This window comes from Microtus oregoni, unplaced genomic scaffold, assembly GCF_018167655.1.
Source record: "Microtus oregoni isolate MIOR12 unplaced genomic scaffold, Mior012 000015F_ref0000493, whole genome shotgun sequence".
Classification (NCBI taxonomy): Eukaryota; Metazoa; Chordata; class Mammalia; order Rodentia; family Cricetidae; genus Microtus; species Microtus oregoni.
Window position 1 is genome coordinate 36,644,554 of NW_024543074.1, and position 24,152 is coordinate 36,668,705.

Here is a 24,152-nt window from a genome sequence, read left to right on the forward strand (position 1 = left end):
CTAAAGGAGTCAGATATGTTGGGGGGCGGGGAACTGAGAGGAGGGAGGGGGAACCATGGTCTGGATGTAAAAACAAAAATAAATACAAAAAGGAGAAGTCCGATATGGAAGATTCTGTTGGGTGTCTACTGGTTCATGTTTTATTTTGAATATGCAGGTATGGGTTGAGAGCATAGGGTATGCCAGGCTCAGAGCTTGAAGGGTCTTGGGCCAGCCTGGACTCAGGGAGAACCCCTGCAACCTGGGCTCTTCAAGGGACTAAAGACAACCACAGAGGTGCACGCTCTCTCTCCTCCTCCCTCCCCCAAAGCCCACCACCATGCCAGGCCTTGTCAAATCTGACCCAGTTTTCCCAACCTGAAGGTGCTGTGACTCTGGGCGGAGACAGCTCAGGGTCCCTCAATGGCCAGGCGTCATCTCCTTGGACTTCATGTCCACTCAATGCAGGCCATAGGCTGTCTGTTCTTCCAGAACAAGCAGAACCCATGCCTCCAGGCTGGGCTCTCTCTCTCTGTAGCCAACAGGAGGGGACCCACTGTATGGCATCTGTCCCTAAGGGGTTTCTTCCGATGGGACTCACCTCTATAGAGCCTCATCAGCTGCTGGTAGGGTAAGGCCAGGGGCTTCCAAGGTGTTCAAGTGGGAGGAACTACCCTGTGCCCTCATGGAAGTCCAGGTTGCTCAGGGCTAAGTCACATTCCCTGCAACTTGCACAATCTGAAGGGTGCTTTAGGAACATGGGCGACAGGTAACTGCTCAAGGGGAGCACTCTTTGAGCGGGGCCCTAGCCATTAGCAGTCGGTCCTCAAGCCTAGAGAGGCTGGGCCTTGTCAGTGGCGGGTGGCATTATGAACCAGGCAACCAGCCTGGTGGTGACCAACATCGGTCCTGGTTAGTGTGAAGAGGCTGTGCCCAGAGCATCGCTCCTCTGGTCTTATGGGGTCACAGGTGTACCGGCTGCACGTAGCTCCGTGGAAAAAAACCCAGACGCCCACCGGCCCGGCCCCGCCACCAGTGCTGGTCCCCACACTCCACGACTTCCACGATGTCACCTCGGCGGAGGCTAAGCTGGGATGAGTCTTGTGCCGAGAAGTCAAATTGGGCCTGGGCAAAGCAAGCCCTGGTCGGCTGTGGAGGAGCAAGCAGAATAATTAGTGTTCTTTGGAGGCAGCGAGCTGTCCTTCCCCTGGAGCACCATGGAAGATGTGCGCTCCCGCTGGGGGACATGGGACAGGCCCTCTGCCACTCACAGCCCTGCTACATAGCTTGTGGAACTAAGGTCCAACTCTCTCTGGGTCCTGTAACCTACCTCTGGGCCCACAAAAACATGGTAACTGATGCCACATGGAAGTACTCCTAGGCTTGGAAAACACTAAGGAGCAGATTCTTCCACAGACTCCTCAGGCTTGGGGGAGTAGAAATGCTATCTCCACTATCTATCTGCTCTCAGGTCTGGGTCCTGGGTGTTGATGGCTTCGGCTCATCTCTGCCTCCTGGGCCCTACCATCTTCCCTATTGTTCCTGCTAGGCACCTGCTGTGTCCCAGCTCAGGCCCTCCCCTCTGCCTCTGCTGAGCCTGCAGAACTTCCAAACGTGATAGGATCAGTGGGCTCTGCCCAGGAAGGAAGAAGCTCACCCTGCCCGCCCCCCAATGGTGACCCCAGGCTCTGGCAGAGCCAGTACAGAGGAAAACAGGTCAGATCAGCCCCTCCCTTTTCACCAGGCAGAGCTGGCCTAGGTGGTGAGCAGGAGGGGCTGATGTTTGGACCTTAGATCACTAGGCCAGGCAGTGGAGCCATGTGGGCACCATTGGGGGGGTCTCTGAAGTCACAGTGTGTCTCTCCTGGTAAAGCAAACCCCTAACTCGTCCCATTGAACAAAGGGGAAACCAAGGCGGAGCTAAGGATTGAAATGGCCCCCAGGTCACATAGCAGGGTCTCAAAAGAGAAAAACACAAGGCTTGACTGTGAAGTTGAGCAGCCCTCTCCAAGCCTTGGCAGGAATCATACTCCCCTCCCTCTCTGTGGTGCTCAAGTTCAAATATGCCCAGGTCTTGATTTGTCCTGGCCTTGAAGCAAAACACCGTGCTGCACTAATAACCCAGTCGGCTGGTGTCGTCATCCTAATGAGAGCGAGAGCTGCTCCTGGCTCCTTGATGAAAGGACTGGCTGCTGGAAAATTGTTGTTATTGTGAGGACTAGGGCTGGATGGATCTCTCTACACCCGGGGCCCAGCTAGGCCTTGTCCCTGAGGGGGGGGTCACACTGCCCACATCCTGTCCAAGCTCAGCTCCTCCTTGGGAAGCAGAGAAGGAGCCTCTCATTGAGCTGGCTCACTCTTGGCCCCTGTTTCCTCATCTGTGTAACGGGAATGAAGAGGTGGGCAGAACATGGGCACAGAGTACCAGGCTCATCCCAGTGCTCGGGAGGCTGAGGTAGGAGGATCACGGAGACTTCAAGGCCAATCTGTTCTACATAGCACATCTCTGGCCAGCCTGGGGTACACAGAAAGATCCTACCTCAAAACAAACAAAACTCCTGCCAAAACCCAAATCAGAGTGCACAGTGCAGCTCGGCTTGTGGGACTCAGCAGGTGTTCATACAGTCGTTCACTAGCAAGCACTTATTTTCACCTATTGCACACCCTACACGATTTCAGTGTGTGGGCAGGGTGAAGTTTCTGCACTGTTCCTATCTTCTCTACACTCCTTCCTCCTTCCCTGTAGGGACCACACTCATGCCGCTTTGGGGACTTGGGCTTCTGGGGAGGGCAAGGCAGTGCTCCTCAGACTCAGGGTTCCTTGTCCCAGCTTTACCTGGGGCAGTGGTTGTTCATCACACAGGAAGATCTGCCGCCTCTTGGCGATGGTGGTGGTTCGGTAGAAGTCGACCAGCTCGTTGAGGGAGTTGAACTTCTCTTCCCATAGGAAGTACTTCCCTGAGGCCTCTCGAAGCACCTTAAAGTGCTGCACCTGGTCACCATAACTGCGGGGAAGACCCAGTGCCTCAGACCTAGCCCCGTCTCTGGAGCCAGGCACTTCTCTGGGGGCATCTGAAGTCAAAGGAGGCAAAGACACTGGAAGCCATCCTGGTAGAATAGGGATTCAGGGCATGGGCTCTAGACAAGGGCACTTCCTTGCTGTGTGGCTTCAGGCAAGTCATTTAACTCCTCTGAACTCCTCAGTTTTCTTACAGGGAAAACATTTCAGAGTGTTTTAGGATAAGAAAGCTGAAACACAACATTGGCGTACTGGGACCATCACTGGGTACCTCTGGGCACATGTCTTTCATACCTCTTTGGCATCCCTTCAACTTTGACAATCTCTTTCTTCCCCTCCCCCTCCCAGTCCTCCCAGTACTCTGGGGAGTGAGTCCCAAGATCATGCAGACTCTGATCAAACTCTGTGCCTATGAGAGCTACCCAGGCGTTCTGACTATTCCGTGTCCTTTCTTTCCCCTCAAGAGCCTTCCATGGCTGCCACAGCCCTCATGATAAACCCAACTCTTCAGATTCAAGAGCTGGCTTCTTGTCTTTGCTAGCTTCTCTGAAACCAACGGCCCCTTGCTTTCTAGTTCTATGTTCAACCTTTCAGACCAATGCCACCAAAATGTACCAAGTCTATCCCAGTCCCACTAAAGTAGGCCATCCTATTAGGGACTGTGCCCAGGGACCTGCCTGGGCCTAACCTGCAACCTGTTGCACACCAGAACAGCCAGACAGCTTCAGAGGTGCCATTGGGAGTGGGCACGGTGGCAGCGGTTAAATCTGGGACCTGTCACAGGTGGCTAGTCTTACCTCCTGACCCTATGCACAGTAGGGAAACTGAGGCCTGAGTGCAGCCGCAGCCTGTCCAGAAATCCACAGAAGGAAGGCTAGGTGGGGTTGCCTCTAGTCACAAATGCTCAGAGGAGCTCTCTGATTGATTATTGGTGGGGACAATGGCAGTTGTCACTCCCACCGGGACAATATGTCCCAGATATTATTCCAAAAGCGACCTACACCCTGGGCTGCGCCCTCCAGAGAGACCATTCTCCTCCCAAGTCTGTAGCCGCACCTTGCCCTCCACTGCTCCTTCTCTCTCCAGCCCCAGGGATGGGCTGAAGGTTTAGGATGAAGACAGCGCTAGGAATCTGGGGACGCTCCCTGCCCAGCCCTGACTAGAGTCTGGAGAGGGCGTCGGCTCACACCTGAAATCCCAGAGTCCAGTGTGAAGCCAGTCTGGACTACGTAAACAATCCTCTCTCTAGGCCGTGGTCTTCCAGGAGGAACGTATTTTTGCATTGCCATTCACAGTCAAGTCACTGATAAACTGCCCACTTCTGGAGAGCTGACCCCGTGCGAGTCATCAGGGCCAGGGTTCAACTTGGATCCCAGTATCCTCACCCAGTCTTATCGCTCACAAAACTCACAAAAGCTTGTGTACAGGCACCAGAAAGCGAGGAGATAGAGCTGCCCTGAATGTCTCCACAGCCCACGACACCTTCAGCTCCTCACCGCAGGCTTTGCTGAGGGCTTTTCCATGGGGGCTGTAGCTACCAGGTGACCTGGCCTCAGACCAGCCCTACCTGCAGTCACGGCACTGCTTATACACCTTTGGAAGGGCCAATTTCCTCAGAGGAGGCTTCTGCCAGGGCTGCCACAATCCCCACGCCTCAGTGCCTAAGGTGTGGGTGCTGAGGGTGAGCAGGGGACGGTGGGCCCACCTCTCTGGCCTTAGGGGTAGCTGCATGGGGAGGGGTCACTTTGAACAACAGATTGGCTTGATGTGGCTAGGAGTGCAGGGACCCAGCAAGGCAAGATGGAGTGGGACAGGGCAGGCTCCGGACTCATAAGTCCTTGCTCCTCCGAAAGCAGCTGAGAGCCTGAGGCTTGGAGAATTTTGCAGAGGGTTGCTCTTGGATCCCACGGGAGAGCTGGGGGACAGGGCATGGGGCCAGGAGTTCTAAAACTTTCCAACCTGGCAGCTGGGAAATTCTTAGGGCTTGGAAATGTGACAGTCTGGGCTGTATGTGACATGTCTTGTCCTTTCTTCCACCTGGCCTGCACTGTAGCTTTTCCTGTTTCCAAGCTGAGGAAGGGCCAGGCTGTCTGGAAAGGGGTCAGTCCCTCTACATCTCCATCCCACGCTGCTCCTCAAGACCCCACCCTGCCCTCGAGCCCCAGAGCTGGGTTCTGGACTCCAGGGCTTTGCAGAAGTCCCTGGCACACTTATCTTTACTTATCTCCACCTCTGTGGAGGTGACTGCCTGTGTCCCTCGCTGGGCACCACTCTGTGACCCCTGACCCCAACCCCCAAAGGGACTATGCTGAGCCAGTTCCCTGCATTCGAAAAACTCATGGTCTTAGTCAGGACAGTCTTGCTCATCGAGTTTTTCCTGCCTGGTCGCAGCAGCCGCTGCTGAGAGGGGAAGGGAGGTTGGGTGGGCAGGAGCCCACATGCCCCTGTTCCCAGCTGGGGTTCACTTGGGTCAGGTCTGGGCACTCACTGCTCCATCCACTGGGGAACAAGGGGGAGTGGAGAGTCCTCACTGCAGCACACAGGGAAAAGAGAGCCAGCCTTGAGAGGCCTTGCCAGGTCTTTGTGTTTCAGGAAACTGTCTGACAGGACACTGAGGTCAGTAGCAAGTTTCTCACCCCTCTTTCTTTATCTACACACTGGGATCTACAGCCCTGCCTCATTTACTCCAGGTACCATTATTTGCTGATCATGAGTTCTTCATTCTACCAGGACACAGGTATTTGGGGAACAAGGAGCTTTGTCCTATTTAGTAGTGGCCTCAGGGACAGGGCCTGGCTCACAGTAGGTACTCAGTGTAGCACCCGTCTGGTAATGCAGACAAATGTTCACTAACCCCAAGGCACCCATGGCCAGAAAGGAAGCAAGGCTCCTTAACTGGGGACTATCAGCTGTGACAGAAGAGTCTCCAGTGGCTCAGAGAGGAGTACATGGGGACAGTTAGGCACACAGGGTTCAGGGGGTCGGCTCTCTGAAACCTCTCCAGTCAACTAGCTGTGCTATGGCATGGCACAACATCCAAGGCCCATGAAGCCACCTGTGACGACAGCTCTATGTGTCTTGGCATGAACTCGTGGGAGATCCCTGCCAGGGAGGGTGGACTGTCAGGTTGACTCGGGGTCACAGCTGAGGATATGACCACCAAGAGAGGACCAGAGTCTGCTTGAAGTTATACACAAGATCCAGGCAAAGCCAGGGCGAGACCAGGGCTCCCAACCATCCCAATCAGTTGTCTTCTGGGAAGCCCTGGGCAAGGGCAGAGGAGCCAGAAGTGGTCTCTGAGCAGGTGCTCCCCTCCAGTTCCACCTCAGGCGATAGTTACAGAGTGTGTACCCAGAACACAGTTCTATTTATGCCAATGTCTACTTTATGGATGGGGAAGCCGAGGCTCCCAGGATAACTTGTCTGGATTTCAGGGCTAGGAGACATCGGAGCTGGGACTCTTTCCCTTTCTGGGATCCTAACACATTAGTCTGTCTCAGGATCCCTGACCCAGCCTGGGAGGAAACAAGGGTGGAGATGGCCACCTGGTGGTCCAAGCTGGGGAAGCACTGGCCTGGTCTAACATAGGTGCTTGGCTAGGACTCCTTGGGAAGGGACGGGTGGGGTGTGGGCCAGGGTATCTTTGAGTACCACACATTGGCTCAGCTCTCCTACTTAAAATCTGCCCCAGAACACTGCCATCTGCCCTCCCAGTCGGACATGCTACCATCCAAACAGCCCTCAACGTACAACCTCTAGATCGCCATACATGTCTCCTGTGCCTGATCCCCCCAGCCCCCAGTAGAGCTCCCACACATGCTTAAGGCCTGACTGCTGCCTCTTCCCCTCTTGGAGTATGGCCTCTGTGTTTAGTCGTCCTCCTGCGCCTGCTCATGGTAGAAGTTCTTGGTCTATGTGTATCCCATCATACTCCCTGTCCCAGGGTGGCCAGTCAGAGCTACCTCCCAAAATCTGTCAAGACAGCCTGGGTCTCTGGGACGCTCAAGAGGAATGTGATTGGGACCCTCCTGGAGTAGCCAATGGCTGCTGCACAGTTGGGGTGGCTGGAGAAAGTGTGGGGGACCTTCCTGAAATAGCCAGTGGCTGGGGTGGCTGCCAAGCAGCTGCAGGAGACAGGACACGTGATGTGGTCCCAGGGCAGTAGCTCCCCACTGTGGTGGGTCTTGCAGCTCCCACAGGCCATGAGAGCAGAAGGGAGAGACCGTAGTCCACAGGAACAATAGGGTCATATACTGCCCTGGTCCTCAATAGGCCTGTTGTTGAAAGCCACTGGCCAGAGGTCAAGCATCCTTGAAGAGCCACACACAGGCCACACCACCCTCTGTCCCTTTAGCACAGAAGCTCATTCCAGGAGCAGCCAGGCAACAGAGCAGATCCTGTAGGGCCTGCTGTCTTAAGCCATGTCATCTCTAGGCCTTGACACTGCTCTCCTCCCCAGCACACTATCCGCTGCCGGCTTCCTGCTGCCTCAGCCCGCCAAGTCCTTCCTCCTCACAGCCACCAGGGGGACTTGCTACAGATGGAACTTTTCCTCCTCAGAACCCCTCAGGATTCGGGACTGCTCTGAGAGAAAAGCCCAAGCTGTGTGCTAGGCCCTCTGCCATTTGGCCCCCTCTCTTTGAGTGTGAGCCAGGCCTTGTCCCTTGTTTCAGTCGCTCCCACCACTTGGCATCATGGTTCTTGCACAACCCAGGGCATCCCACAGTGGGGTTTGGCACTGCAGCGCCCCCTGCCTGAAAGCCTCCCCTGGGCACCAGGCGGAAGAGTGCCTCTCAGTTCAGAGACCCCAGCAGGTGTTCCTGGTTAGCCTCCTGCTGCGCGTGTTTCCTTGTTTCTGTCTCCACCGTGCAGCCCTTATTTTCGTCATCTCCAGCCTGGCGCAACTGAGAAGTCAATAACCTGCCAGAACTGGCAGCCAGGGGCTGACCCCGCAGCCCTCAATTCTATTCTGCTATACCAGACTAAAGAGCGACGGTGTTCATCTTTAATAAGCCTCACAGTTCCCCATTCAGCAACCTTGCTTGAGCTTCTGTGGTCAGGCCCTCTCCTGCGAGGTGTGAGCTCCTCCCTATAGAGTAAACACCACATTCTGCTTTACGGGCTCAGAGAAGTTAGATAATTGGTCCTATGTCACACAGCCACAAAATGACAGTTTCAGAATTAGAAGTGCCTGGCATCAAGGCCCGTCCTCTCGACATTGCCATAGAGTGGAACCAGCCCAGGGCACCAATGGACACTTCTTCCTCTAACTAAGAAGCCTGCTCAGGCAAGAAGTCTGGCCGTCTTGGATTGCCACTGCTTGCGGCACTTCCCTGTGCTTTTCAGGGCTCAGAGGACTTGTTTCTGAGCCCTTAGCCAGGGTCCCTACCAGGTCTGCTCCACTCCTGCACCCCCCCACCCCCCCACCCCAGAGCTCACTTCACAGAGACGGAGAACTCGCCAGGGGAGCTCTCGCTCTCCCGGATCAGGAAGGCTCCTAAGTGGTTCCGTTTCATTAGAGTCTCTTCAGCCAGCTGCCGAGAAATCCTGCCCGAGTACCACCTGTGCAGAGAGGGGACAGTGTCAGCGCTGGGCAGGGCTGGCCCTCTGTCCCTGGCACCATTGTCTTATTTTCCATGTGGGGAAATTGAGAAGCAGGGAAGCAAATCAAGGTTACACAGCAGAGGCAAAAAACATCCAAGACAACCTGCCTCTGCCACTTCTTACCAGGCCAGACAAACCCACACCCAAGACAAACAAGGGCCAGGCTCCAGGGCTCCACCAGCCTGTACAACCCAACCTGACAGTAGAGAAGGATTTCCTTCCCTTTTAAGATTTATTTTTATTATTTTTAAATTACAAACACACACCTATGCATACATACATACATACATACATGGGAGGGTATGTGCCCGTGAATCCAGAAGAGGGTATCAGATCCCCTGGAGCTGGTTGTAAGCTGCTACCTGATGTAGGTGCTAGAAACCACACAAGAGAGCAGTAGGCACTCTTTTTTGTTTGTTTTGTTCTGTTTTTTTTTTTTTTCCCTTTGGTTTTTCGAGACAGGGTTTCTCTGTGGTTTTGGAGCCTGTCCTGGAACTAGCTCTTGTAGACCAGGCTGGTCTCGAACTCACAAAGATCCGCCTGCCTCTGCCTCCCAAGTGCTGCTGTTTTGTTTTTTGAGACATTTTCTCCGTGTTGCCCTAGGTCTGTCGAACTCATAGAGACCTATCTGCCTCTGCCTCCTGAGTGCTGGGATTAAAGGCATGTGCCACCACTGCCTGACCAATATGCACTCTTAACCACTGAGCTAGCCTTGATTTTTTTTAACATTAAAATGTGTTTATTTCTGGTGGACACACATGCAGGAATGTCTGTACCACATAGAGAGAGATCAGAAGTCGGTTCTCTCCTTCCACCATTTGAGTCCTAGAGACTGAGCTCATGTTATTGGGCTCAGCAGCAAGCGCCTCTAACCATAGAGCCTTCTCACTGGCCAAGGACAAATTTTCAAAAATTAAAAAGTGCAGACCCGTGCTGGGGTGTGGGTCAGTGGTGGCGTGCTGGCCTAGCACACCCCAAATAAGTATGGATGACGTCAGTAGTAGTGTCCTCCCTTTCCTGAGCCCCTCCCGAGTAGGAGTAGACTTGATACAGGACTGCCGTAACAGCCTCTCCCGGTGTCCTTCCTATCTGTAGGGCTGGCCAGGTCCTGCAGCAGCCTTGCCAGCCTTGCCAGCCAGTTGCTCTCCTAGGCTAGTGTGCTGAGATCTAGAGGGGATTCCCTGGAGGTGAGGGGTCCTCAGGAATTGCAGACTGCCTGTCATGCCTGGCCGGGACTCCAAAACCCACACACTAGAACTGGGTCTCTGGGATGACTGCTCTTGGTTGTCAACCTAACTACATATGGAATTAACTAAACCCCACAAAAGAGGGAACACCTGTGAGGGAATTTTGCTTAATTTGAAGTAGAAAGATCTACTTCTGATCCATATGTCTGAGGTCGGAAAACGTGCCTTTAATCCAGATCTTTTAAGCTGGGAAACTCTAATCTGGGCATGCCTTCTGCTAGAAGCCTATGTAAGGACACGGGAGTAGGAAGCTTTTGCTGTCTGTCTGCTTGCCCGTGCCTTGTTAGCAAGTTCATTCCTTCCTTGGCATTAGAGCCTACTGTGGGATTCCAGCGTATACTGAAGATCAGATGAGACATCCAGCTTCGTGGACTGAACAGCTACTGGATTCTTGGACTTTCCATCCATAGTCAGCCATTGTTGGATTAACTGGACCACAGCCTGTTCTAATAAAGCATTAGTGTTCTAATAAAGCATACAAACACGCCTGTGCGCGCGCGCGCACACACACACACACACACACACACACACACACAAGAAGAAGGTGGGGGGGGGAGGATTCATTCTTTAAGTTCTGTCACTCTAGAGAACCCTGACTAATACAATCTCCAAGCAGCAGAGGTGGGACCCCTGGGGTGACAGGGTCACAGGGAATGGGTCCAGTGGGCTGTGAGTTATGGAGGGAGGGGGTTACTTGCTCGAAGGACAGGGAACACTCTCCAGAGTTCTAACACTCAGTCTCATCACTCTGTCTGACTACATCACGTTGCTTCTTCTATTGATGTGGAAACTGAAACTCAGGGAGGCCTGGGGTCTCCGGAGAGGTTCCCCGCCCCCACACACCGCCGCTCCCACAGGTTTTCTCTCCCTCTCTGCAGGCTCATGAAGAGCCTCTACCGTCTAACTGCAATCCCAGCCTGCCTCTTGCTGGCTAAGTGATGTTGGACAAGCCACCCAATCTCTGTGTGCCTCTGCTGGTCTGTAAGACGATGTTAATAGCTCCCCCACAGCTGGGCAGCTAGAGGAACAGCCACCTGGAGGCTTTTCCAGCTGCCGCTATGAGAACGTGGCTTATTCCCTACCTTCCACACACCCCTGAGTCTGTTTCTGTCTTCCCTGACAAACTTCTATTCTAACTTGCAGGCCCAGGGGTTTATCCTTTTCCTGAGAACCCCCCACCCCACGGTTTCACAGTCCTCCAACTTCACTGAGAGTAGGGATAGTGCCTCCTGGTCCAGGGGCGGAGGACACCCTGGGGCTCAGGGACAGAGAGGGCTTGGCATAGGCCTTTAAGGATTACAGCCCTCTCTCCCCACCCCTATGTTTAGGGTCTTCACACCCAAGAGGGAATGTCCCCCAGAGCTGTTTTGGGCAGGGCCTAAGATTACCAAACTGGGCCAACTACTCAGCAGGCCCCTTAGGATCTGGCTAGCACGTGATCATGATCCTGCTTGGTCTAAGCACAGGTGGCCAGAGCCGCCCTCCAGGCCACCAGGGGTTTGGGTTCCGTGACTCTGAGTACCCTGTTGGCCCCTCTTTCCTCCTGTCCTCCATGACAGCCTGACCCAGGACTTCAGCCCTTGCCATCTTTCTCCCAGCCCAAGGTCAGGGCTTCTCAGCAGTTCAGACTCCACACACAGCCCTCCAACCTTTGCTTTACGCCCTCCCTGAGGCCACACAGATGACTACAGCCTTAGCTCATGCCCGGCCCGGGCTTCGCCTGGCTAGCATCTGAACTACATGCTATGTTTTTCTCTCTTCATGCTTGTGTTCTCCTTCCCCTGCCTCTGGGTGGGTGGGTGGGTGGGTGGGGGGTGTACCTGGCAGGAAGGCCTGGGACCCAGCAGGGTGGTTGGGGATGAGGACCCCAAACAGGAAGCCGGAGGTGGTAGAGAGGTAGCGGCAGGTTTGGAAAGAAGCAGAAAAAAGACACAGAGGAAATACCCTTTGAGCCCCACCCTGCACCTCCATTCCTCCCACCCAGACCACAGCATAGCTCCCACCTGTTAATTGAACTCCCCCCCCCCCACACACTGTCTCAGGACCCCATGGCTTCCCACTCCCTTGGCTCAGCACCCCAGGCTCTTCCGGCCAGTCCCCTGTACTGGTTCTACTCATTGCTCTCCTAGGTTCATTCTGGCTTCCTCCCACTTTCTACCTTCCCCTGAAAATGCCTTAAGCCACCGCTTTGTCTATACAGACAACTCCTATTCATCCCTCAGCGTCTCACTCACTGCCACCCCTTCTGAGAGGTACCCTGATGCTGTCTGCCTTTCCACATATTCTTTCTGTGCCCTGTGTCTCCCTCTGTCTCTGTGCCTGGTTCCCTGGAACCAGACCAATGACCCCGATGCCATTTAAGGTATATCCAGCTGGTGGTCAGGGACTTTTTAGTGGCCCAGGCATTCTGAGAGCAATGCTCAATGCCATCTCCTAGGAACCTGACCTAGGTCCCAGGCCTGAGACATCTGGGTCTGACTGTACTCTTAACCTCCCCAAGTTTCAGACCGATCAGCCAGTGTCCATCTCCTCGAGCTGTGCGGTATTTAGGACCATCCCAAACATCTTGGCTCTGGCAGGGCAAAGTGGGGTTGATAGCCTCCAGGTGGATGGTGGCAGTGGGGACTACTCACGGATGTGGCTTTACACGGATGTAGTTCTTGGGAACAAAACCCTCGGCTCCTCGAAGCTCAGCCTTGTACCAGTTCTGGTCATCTTCCATGTTCAGGATCTGTAGGCAGGAGCAACATGGATGCTTAGCCACCTGCTGAGGTCCTGCTGTCTGCAGCTGTTCCCAGGCCTTTCGGAGGTCAGAGCCCTGGATGAGGCCCTGTTGCAGCCCACAGGCCAAGGCAGCCTACAGGCCGATAGATGGTCATCCACAGCAGGCCTGTGCCTCCTGGTGAGGCAGCTGAGCCCATGTAAGCTTGTGGTTATGGCACGGGGCATTGCGGCCTCTGTGCTCTCCCATCCAGACCCCCAGGGTGACCCAGGGGCCTCAGGGGGTGGGAGTAGGTCTTTTGATTGTAGGAACCCAGAGCAGCCAATCACTGACCACTGAGATGTGACATGAAGTTGGAGGCCCCCAGATGAGTCAGTGAGCCCCAACATTGGGTCACATGAATTTCATGTTTGGAATGACATGAGAGCCAGGAATAGCAGAACAGAGGAAAGAACTGTGTTCTGATGAAGCTAGTTCCCAGGTTCTGGCCCAGATGCTTGGACTCCACAGACACCCTGCAAGCCTGCTGGGCCCTGTCACCCCAGGTGCACTAGGCAGAACTGGACAGAGAATCACTGCATTAACCACTGAAGGGCAGAAAGTAGCCCTGGGGAGGGGACAGCACACTCATCCCGTGGGTACACTTGCCCTGTGTCATCCCAGTTCTCAAGCAACCAGAAGAAGCTGAACATCACCAAGTGCTGTTTCACAGACAGACTCAGAGAAGGCGTGAACTTGACCAGCGTGGCACAGCATAGTTGGCCTGGGGTTTTAGAAATGCTGGTCATGGGGGCCTTGATCCACCACGGGCTTTCACCCCCGCCCCCCTCTGCTCCTGCTCTGTACCTGGAGCCACTGCAGAGCTGGCTGCCCCCTTCCCCTCCCCATCAGAATAACAGAAACAGGGGACACAGACATATTCCAGTATGATCCACAAGTGAAAAGCACCTGGAAGTCTGGGCTTGTGCCTCAACTCCGACCTGCCCCCTGAGAGGCCCTGGAGCCAGGCTGAACCCGTCCTTCCTTCCTGGTCTGAACAAAGTCAGCAGCACTGGGCCGATGGAAGCAGGTAGCTGACTCAAAACCACTTTCACTCAAAATGAAACCAAATTTCCCCAGTGGCCACAGCTTGATGCAGAAGTCCGTGTGGTCTTGAGCTCTGCTCCTGCCGTCTCTAGGGTCTTGGCTTTAGCATCCTTGTCTGTTAAATGGGCACAGCTGTGGCCAACACCATACAATGTCCCGTCCTGTAGTACCTAAGCGAACACTGTGCCCGTAACCCCTGCCATGTGCTGTCCTGCTTCTACCCATCTCTTTATAGGGACCCGAGGTGCTTCTGTGCTTACCTTGCTGAATTCTTACTGTTGATGGAGCCCCAGACCTTTGGAGCTTTGGGAACTTCCCCAGGGAACACACTTCAGGGCAGTCCTGCTTCCCAGCTCAGGCACAGCGCCTGTCTGCACCACCTCTGGCCCTACCTGCTGCTGGTCTCCCCACTGTCCCCAGACACAGTCACTGATAGCTCTTGACTGAGCACCTACTGGGTGCAGACTGCAGGAGTCCTAGAGATGCAGCCTTAGGAGCCTGTGACCCATGGGCAGTAGTGCTGTGAAGAAGCAAAGAGCCAAGGAAAGCAGCAGCCTCCTGCTGGGGAGAGAGCTGTGGGAGCCATTGTTTGGACAAGGAGCTGCCAAAGGGGTACCCAGAGTGACTCACAAAAGCCTTTCTGGAGATGCCCTAATTTACAAAAAGGAATCAGCTAGTTTGGTGGTCCGTGCTTGTCACCCCAGCACTTAGAAGGCTGAGGCAGGAGGATTGTTGAGTTCTAGCCTTGTTTGGGTGACGTAGTAAGACACTGTTCATAGTTCTCCATTCTCTAACAGCAAAAAGAAAAAAGACTCAAATCGTGCCACAAGGACATGTGCTCAACTATGTTCATAGCAGCTTTGTTTGTCATAGCCAGAACCTGGAAACAACCTAAATGCCCCTCAACTGAAGAATGGATAAGGAAAATGTGGTACATTTACACAATGCAGAAAAAAAATAATATCTCGAATTTTGCAGGCAAATGGGTGGAGCTAGAAAACATCATTTTGGGTGAGGTAACCCAGACCCAGAAAGACAATTATCACATGTATTCACTCATAAGTGTTTTTTAAATATAAAGCAAAGAAAACCAGCCTACAAATCACAATTCCAGAGAACCTAGACAACAACGAGGACCCTAAGAGAGACTTACATGGATCTAATCTACATGGGAAGTAGAAAAAGACAAGACCTCCTGAGTAAATTGGGAGCATGGGGACCTTGGGAGAGGGCTGAAGGGGAGGGGAGGGAGAGGCAGGAAGGGGAGTAGAGAAAAATGTAGAGCTCAAAAAAAAATCAACAAAATTTAAAAAAAGAAAAAGAAAAAAGGAAGGAAAGAAAGAAGGAAGAGAAAGAAACCAATGGTGAAAAGATAGGGGAATCGTGTCCAAGAAGAGGGAATGGGGAATAGCCAGGCGACGGCTCTGAGATGGACCCACCTCTGTCTCCTTAAAGGAGGCTGGCATGTCTGGCTGTGGGCTGGAGGCAGGACAGCAGCATGTGCTGAAGGGCACTGCATGGCTCCATGACCAGAGAAGAGGGCTCAGGGGCAGGGAGAGATGCTCAGATTCAGGGTAGGAGTCCAGAGTTGGAAGGACTCAGGGGTAGGCTGCCAGGATGTGTGGGTGCCATCAGCTTTCCAGGGGGATATTAGCCTGGGTCTCTGAGGCAAGCTAATCATGGAGAGACTCCGTATCTCTCTCTCTCTCTCTCTCTCTCTCTCTCTCTCTCTCTCTCTCTCTCTCTGTGTGTGTGTGTGTGTGTGTCTGTGTGTGTGTTGAGGTGGGGGGAGAGAGAGAATAGTGTTGTGCTCTTCCTCCAGCGAACAGTGGCAGGGTGCTAGCTATCTACCCTTGCAAGCACTGCCTGCAAAAGAGGGCCTTCATCCCTGGTAAGACTCACTCAGGGCCACATGTCCTGAGCTAGCCTATGGGCCAGGGGGTTTCCTCCTAGATTTTATGAGCACCTGCAGAGGAAGTTGTGTTCCACCTTCAAGCTGGCACGACTTAGCATGACATGGTGACATTCGCCAGAGACCAACTGGGGAAGGGCTGAACGCCACCAGCACACAGTGTAGAAACCCTGGCCAGAGAGGAAGTGCCGCTGCTGTACACATGGGTGTAATCTTTTTAAATTCCAGATAGCGGGAGGGGGGGGGAACTATAGCGAGGTGGGGAAGCACTCTGGGGTCAAGTTCAAAGTGATGCCAAAAATCCTAGAATGAAGATACTGAATACTATTTCACACAACGTGTTAGCGAGTTGAAATGACGAGGAAATCAAATCTAGATGTGTGGCGGGCAGCACTAACGTAGCAATCCGGTTCGTCGTAACCACGGCTAGCAGCTGGTGGCTGACTGCAGCAGTGGGGGATGCACCCTCCTATCCTGCGGTTTCCTGCCAGTCTAAAACAGGTCTAACGCAGAGCCGGGGAAAATCAATACAAAAAGGATTGCAGAACCAGCCTGTGCAAGGACTCTGAAGAGGGACCAAGAGATAGCGTGTTTGCCTTGAACGCACAAAGTCCTGAGCACCTTCCTAGCGCTGCCCTGGTGGGGTGGGGGTGGGGGGCTGTAGTGCATGAGCATCTATTCTAGCACTGAAGAACTGGGGCAGGAGGATCACTGTAGGTTTGAGGCTAGCCTGGGCTACATAGTGAATTCAAACTGCCTGGGCTTCACAGGGAGACCTTGTCTCACAAACAAGAGGGAGAGAGCTCAGCAGACAAAGGCACTTGCTGCCGAGCTCGATGACCTAGGTTTGGTCCCTGGGACCCACACGGTGGCAGGAGAGACCTGGCTTCCCCAAGTTGTTCTCTGAGCTTCACAAGAGCACTGCGGCATCCGTGCCCTCACACAGTGTAAATACTACAGTTTTACAGAAAGGAAGAAAACAAGCAAATAAACAAAAAGAATGTGACTTTGGGCTGGAATAGTTCTGACAGCTCTGCACCCTCAGTGATTTCCGGTGCTCTGGGGTGGGGAGGATGGGTTTCCTCCCAATCCCCACCCGGCTGGTGCTGAATTCTTACAGAGTGGTAGGGCTACATCTACCTTCCTGAGGGCCCACTCAGGATGACTCCTGTGCCTAATTTGTGGTGTAGCCACCACCAGAGCATCAGCTGCCTGGAAGTGCCAACACTGCCCGCCTGGCCGTTTGCTTTCTGACGATTAGCTGGAGTCTAGACCAGGAACTGGACCAGGACCCAGAACCTGCCAGATACTGTCTGGTTATAAAGGGACTTTCTGGGCCACACAACAAATTATCTTATTTTTCATTTATTCATTTTGAGACAGGACTTGCAATGCTGTCCAGGTAAACTCCTAGGCTCAAGCAATCCTCCTGCTTCAGCGCCACAAATGCTGGGACTACAGGAACATGCCACCAGGCCAAGTACAAACATTTAAAACTTTGTATGTGTTTCCCAGATGTCTATCAGTCACTTCACCCATCTGCTACCCCACAAGGAAGTACACACCTCTCCACACTCTCAACAACCTTGGAAGTTTTGTTTGTGTGTTTGGTGTTCTTCAAAGGGAAGTTTTTAAAGTCCTAGGCATGGTGGTGAACATGTTCAGTTACAGACTCTGGAGGGAGAGGCAGAGGAAGGCAGATCTCTGTGTATTCCAGGCCAGCCAGGGCTACATAGTGATATTGTCTCAAAATAATAGATTAATTAAAATACAACGAAGTCATGCAGAGTGGGCAGCAGACACCAGTCACACAGTGCCTGTCACTGATGCATCTGGGCGGACACCTGCTCACTTTGTTTCTCTTGCAAGTTTCTGCTTGTGTCCCTTGTCTGTCTTCCCACTTGTGACAGAATAGTGTAAGTGTATATGTGTATATATGTGTGTGTAATAGTATACATATACATCACACACACACACACACACACACACACTTTCTAGAGCTCTTTAAAGCTAGGTGTGGTATCAAATGCCTTTAAGCCCAGCAACGGGGAGGAAGAAGCAGTCTGATCCCTGAGTTCAAGGCCCACCTGGTCTACATAGTGAGTTCCAGAACAGCCTTGCTACGTAGTGAGACCCTGTCTCACAAACAAAACAAAGCAAGAACTCTTTTTACATTATTGTCATTTTGGTCATGATGTTTGTTCTTAGTCTGAGCTATGGCTGTGTCCCTTCTGTCCCTTCTGCTCACCCAGCAGACCTGGACTCCTCCCCTCCCTCTCACAGTTTTGTCAGACTCTTCAAACAGGTCAAGGTCCTGCCTCGGGGTTTTGTGAGAGCCCTGCCTGACCTGCGCTCTCTTCCCCAGGCTCTTTGCACAGCCAGTTCTTTCAGTGCCCAGGTTTCTATGCCTCTTTTGAAAAGTTGCTCTGTCTTCCCTGCTTACAGCGACTCTCCCAATCCCTGGCCTCCTGCCTTTCTGCCTGTGCCCTTACACGAAGCTTGGCTAAGTAGCCCAGTGCTTGTCAAGTGAATCAAGGGGATGCAGCTCCCCAATGTCTGCCGACTACACGTAGCCCCCTGAGCTTGACATGGGCCTCTTCTGCTTTCCTACCCACCCCCTTACTGAAAGCTGACTGTGCAAGCTGCTCCTGCCTTGGGCTTCCAGGTCCCTATTTTCATGGCTTGTGATGGGTAGCTGGATTCCCCTCCTCCCACTCTTCACCCCTATTTCTCAGTAGACTCTTAGCAATGTGATTCCCTGCTCCTCTTGGGAATCTGTGAAGGAGGAGGCTATCAGGCTTCACAGAATTTTCTGGGGACTTTACTGGACCCTCTGAACCTGGGCTAGAATCTTCTACACAGCATTCCTGTGGGCCAGCTACCTTCCAGCCTCAAGTGTATGTGAGGATATATCCCAAGCTGGTCTCCAGAGAAGCCCAGGCCTCTGAAGTAAACTAGGATCCACATAGAGTCTCCTGGCCCAGGCCCTTCCCAGGCCAAAGTGGTAAGTGTGCACAGGACCCAGGGCCAACAGCTTAGGCAGATACAAAGTGGTTGAGTGTGCACAGGACCCAGGGCCAACAGCTTAGGCAGACCCAGGTGCCAGCACCTTGCCTTGAAGAAGGGGACGCCACAAATGTATGTGGCTGCTTTAGACCCATAGCAACCTTTGAACCCCAGCTTAGAGCTTCAGACACCCAAGGGACTGAACAAAGGCCCAAGAGTTAAAGCAATAAAAGTTGAGACTCCACTCTACACTCAGCTCACGTAGATACCTCCCTGGCTTGCTTCACTGTAGCCAGGCAATGGTCTTCCACACCCAGGAGCTCCTCGCTGAGCATGGGTCCCATGGATGCGCTTCAGAGAAGCTGTCCCGATGCTCGACTCTTGGGGCCAGACTCAAAGTGGTAGCCACCTAGCCCTGTGCCAGTTGCTCCAGTGGGTCACTGGAAGGGCAACGGAGGGCACAGGGGAGACTATTAGCATTCCAGTGCCTATGATCTAGCATGACCACCCCCCAGATCTTGACTGTGGCCCCCGGGCTCTTCCATTACACGCAAATGTCTAAGTAAGGGCACTCTTACTAGACGGTTCACACACCCATCTTTCTAACAACGCGGACAGCCACCGTTTCTACCCAGAAGAGCCCAGGTGAGAGCAAAGGAAGTATATTATTCTGTTTTCCCTCTCCTCACGTTACTGCTGGATACTTAAATCCTAGCTATCTTGGCCCTACTTGCTTAGGATGTCGGCTTATTCTAGACCAACTGTCTCACACACACACGGTTTCTGTCTCTGTCTCTCTTTCTCTCTCACTTACACCCTCTCTCTCTAATTCTCTTTCTCTCAGTCGTTATTGTTTTAAAGTACAAAACTGGAGGATTGAACGAACTCCTGCCAGGCACCGTGGCAGCTGCCTCAGACTCTCACAATGGCCCCAAAGGGAGGTAATCACTATTCCCATTTCCTAGACAGAGAAACTGAGGGACACAGAGGTGGTTCAGCTGAGTCCTCACAGCTCTGACTACCAGGGTTATCCTGGACCCTGATTCCAACCCCACCACCCCTGTTAGCCCAACCAGCCCAGCTCCAGCTCGGTACCTTGAGCGTGTCCCCCTTGTTGAAGGCCAGCTCGTCACTCTCTGTGGCCTGAAAGCTGTACAGGGCCACGGACTCCATCCCACTGTCCCTGGGCTTCAGCCGAGGACCCAGCAGACACTTCCTGCTTCCCGTGGTTGAGGACCACTTCCTTTGTTTTGAGTGTTTGTTCTTTTGAAGCTGGAGCCGGAAACTGCCCTTGATGGGGGAGAAACAGGAAGCGGAGACAAGTCACCCATGTCACAGCTCAGGGAGGGTGTGCTCCCATACCCACGTTGACTCTGGGGAATCCCAGTGTCTCCACTTCGGATGGTACAGAGCCATCTCGTGATTGGCTCCTGTCTCACAGTATCCATATTTCTTACTTGTCTTATGCAGGGTTTCTCTTGCTGTGATGAACACCATGACCAAGAGCAACTTGGGAGGAAAGGGTTTGTTTGACTTACAGGTTGTAGTCCGTCATGGAAGCCAAGGCAGGAACCGAAGCAGAGACCATGGAGGAGCACTGCTTACTGACTTCCTTCCCATGGCCTGCTCAGCTTGCTTTCTTATACAATGGGTACCCAAAACCACCTGCCCAGGGGGTGACACTACCCACGGTGAACTAGACTCCCCTCACACCAATCATGAGTCGAGAAAACGTCCCACAGACTTGTCTACGGGGCAGTTTTCCCCCTGAAGTTGTCTCTTCCCAGATGACCTTGGCTTGTGTCAAGTTGACAAAAAAAAATTCTAACTAGGACACTACTGATACTTCTAGAGATTCCTAAGCACCTGCCGTGTGGACCCCAAGATCCAGCCCATGTTCAAGACCCTCCCAGCCATCTCCTCTCACCTGCTCCACACAGCTCCCACATGAACCCTCTTATTCCCCCCACTGTAAGCAAAGAACAGCTCAAGCCACTGCGGTGGACACACGGCCCTCTCCTACCTGCCACCCCCTGTCTTCCCTCTGCTCCAGAAAACTCCTCACCCATCCAAACCTCACTCACGAGTCATTGGATAGCACCTGTGCTGTGTGTCAATTACAGTCTGCAAGAATACAACTAAATCTCCCTGGTGAGATTGGTAGGGCTGTGACATTGGTGCAGACAGCATTGTTGTAAGTATTGGAGGATAGAATCTAACACAGAGAAACACAGCTATGTGTTTGGAACCAGAGTTCTCCGCAGGAACCACAGTGAGTCAGTATTCCCAAACACACAAGGACAGGATGAAGAACCTAAGCTATAGAATGGGAACTGGATGGGTTCAAATGAAAACAGATTTTTTTTTATATGATGTTTTTCCAAAACATGGAGAGATGGCTCAGTAGGTAAGAGGACTGGCTGTTTTTCCAGAGGACCAGGGTTTGATTCCTAGATCTACGTAGTGGCTCACAGCCATCTGTAACTCCAGTTCTAGGTCTGTCACCGTCTTCGGGCTTCTGTGAGCACCAAGAACACAGGGGTGCACAGGCATATTGCAATCAAAATACACATAAACACAAAAAATCTTGAAAGAGGAAAGCAGATTTAAAAAAAAATCCAGGGTTTCGGTAAGTAGTACTAGCTGTCTTGGACCCCTCCATGCAAATCAGGATGACCTACAACTCAAAGGTCTACCTGCCTCTGCCTCTAGAGTGCTGGGATTAAAGCTGTGCTCCATTATGCCCAGTCATGGTCTTATATTTTTAAAAAACACTTCTAGGGAGCTGGAGAGATGGCTCAATGGTTAAGGGCACTGGGTGCTCTTCCAGAGGACCTGGATTCAATTCCCAGCACCTATATGGTAGCTCACAGCTGTCCATAACTCCAGTTCTAGTGAATCCAACATCCTTGGCCAGAAATACATATAAGCAAAACACCAATGCACATAAAATAAAAGTAAATAAATTATTAAGAAAAACAATACTTCTAAAATTTAGTTTTTTCAATGAGAATACAAACAGCTATGTATCATAGCAGCCTTGTTGAATAAAATACATTTTTGATAATTCTCCCCCCTCCTTGGGTTCCACCCTCCCACTCTCCTCCAGTCTCCCCAACCCCGCTTTCTGCTTTCATGTCACATGCGTCCTGTGCACTCACCCACCCCCGTCTTCCTCAGAACCTCTTTTCACTCTCTCTCTGTCTCCTTTCTAGTGTTTTACCCACATTTCCCCTTATTTGAGCATGCGTATACGTTACAAACTAGGACCCACATATGAAAAGACCACGAAGCTTTTTCTTCCCGAGCTTGGGCCATCTTGTGTAATGTACTGCTATCCAGCTCCACCCATTTTCCTGAAGTTTTCAGTTTTCTCTGCAGCTAAATGGGTCTTCCCTGTGTATGCACTGCCGTGTCATGACTTAGGTGTCAGTAGACGGACACCTAGGCTGACGTAGGCGTCAGTAGATGGACACCTAGGTGACTTAGGCGTCAGTAGATGGACATCTAGGCTGAGGTAGGCATCAGTAGACCAACACCTAGGCTGACTTAGGCGTCAGTAGATGGATACCTAGGCTGACGTAGGAGTCAGTAGATGGACACCTAGGCTGACGTAGGAGTCAGTAGATGGACACCTAGGCTGACTTAGGCGTTGGTAGATGGACACCTAGGCTGACGTAGGTATCAGTAGATGGACACCTAGGCTGACGTAGGTGTCAGTAGATGGACACCTAGGCTGATAACGCTTCCTAGCTACTGTGTTGAAGCAACAATGATCACAGATGTGCAAGTGTCTCTGGTATGCTACAATCCTCTGGGTACATTCCCTGGAGTGTTAAGAGTTGGGTCATATGGTAGTCCTAAACTTACCTATGAAACTCTATACTGTTTCCCTGGTGGCCACACCAGTTCATACTCCCATGAGCAGAGAATAGGGATCCTCTTCCCCATGTCTGTGCCAACATTAGTTGTCAGGTTCCTTGATGGTGACCGTTAGGGCGAGGTAGTTAGCAAAGAAGTTTTAGTATTCGTTTTCCCTGATGTCTAGAGGTGTTAAATAACTTTTGTTTTTGTTGTTTTTTGCTTGTTTGTTTTTTGTTTTTGTTTTGAGGGTCTTATTGTGTAGCTCTGGCTGTCCTGGAACTCACGATATTGACTGGGCCTCGAACTCACAGAGATCCACCCCTCTCTGCCTCCTGAGTCCTGAGATTAAAGGTGTGTGCCACTATGCCCTGCTAAAATCTTTTGTTTATTGTTTTTTTTTTCTTTTTCAAGATAGGGTTTCTCTGTGTATCCCTGACTCTCTGGAACTCACTCTGTAGACCAGGCTAGCTTCAAACTTAGAGATGCGCTTGCTTCTAATTTTTAGAAAATGCTTATTAGCTATTTGTGTATCTTCTTTTGAGGAGGTCCACACTGCATTAGCACATTTGTTCATTGTTAGTTTGGGGTTTTATGGTGTTTAATTTTTGCAGTTCTTTGTGTGATAGGACAGGCTAATAAACATCTTTATGGCAAAGGATGGGAACAATGCCCCCTCCGGCAACCAGAAGCCAGCAGGACAAACCTCCTTCTAGAGGAAGGCAGTTACCCACCAGGACCACTGCACTCTGGCAGCAGGAGTCACCCTGTTCAGCACTCATTGCTTCTTTCTTTTCTTTTTTCTTTGTTTTGTTTTTCAAGACAGGGTTTCTCTGTGTAGCCCTGGCTGTCCTAGAACTCACTCTATAGACCAGGCTGGCCTTGAACACAGTGATTTTCCTGCTTCTGCCTCTGCCTCCCAAGTGCTGGAGCAAAGGTGTATGCCACTACCACCCTGCTACTTATCAGTTCTTGCTTACATATAGACCTTCTAGAAGTTTCAGTGCTTCAGGTTTTAAATCAAGGCCTTTGGTGCAGTTTAAATTGATCTTGTGTGGGGTGGAATATACGGATCTGATTTTGTTCTTCTGAAGTGGCTGTCTCGTTTTGCCACCATTGGCGGAACAGAGCTATTTTGCACGTGACTTCTGTATTCATGTCTTTGTCTGACAACATAGCTGCAGGGGATAGCTGGAAGGCCACAGTGCAGCCAGTATGAACTGGTGAGCAGGTGGAGGGAGTGTGAGCAGCCTGGCGTTCTTATAGCTTATATTCTGAAGGTCTATGAAAATGTGGGAAGATGTGTGCCAATTTACACTTATCACAAGCACACAAAAAAGGACATATTGAAACAAACAAATAATGCTGTTGAGGGGAACAGCATGGAGTGGCGGCCTGCTCTCAAGCGACCCATCCAGGCCTCCTCAAGGTCCCTGCCTCTGCTCTCTGCCCTTGCCCTCCCTGCCATAGACTCAAGGTGACAGGAGTTAAGCTGCTTCTTTTCTTTTTGCTTCAGTCTCGGGCAAGACTTTCGAACCTCAGAGTGATGTGGCTTAGGGTTGGCACATGCCCACCCCAATCTGATATGGGAAATGCTTCTCCCTCAGAAGTCAGGTGTGGAAGGTCGGGAGCCCCAGGCTGCTGACTGCCCCTGGCTGAGTATCAGCTCTTCACAGAAGGGTGAACACAACTCAACTCTCTGAGATGCTGTAGGAC

The 24,152-nt window shown here is 52.1% G+C and overlaps 1 protein-coding gene across 1 annotated transcript; it reads right to left on the reverse strand.

The window, feature by feature from the left end:
• Positions 1 to 125: 125 nt before the first annotated feature.
• On the reverse strand, positions 126 to 19,812 carry LOC121456711 (GRB2-related adapter protein). Its single transcript, XM_041665114.1, has 5 exons — positions 19,671 to 19,812; positions 12,483 to 12,580; positions 8,438 to 8,560; positions 2,816 to 2,984; positions 126 to 1,128 (listed from the first exon to the last, which is right to left on the reverse strand). Exons 1-5 carry the CDS (start codon positions 19,746 to 19,748, stop codon positions 943 to 945), a joined length of 654 nt encoding a protein of 217 aa, XP_041521048.1. The 5' UTR covers positions 19,749 to 19,812; the 3' UTR covers positions 126 to 942.
• Positions 19,813 to 24,152: the final 4,340 nt, after the last annotated feature.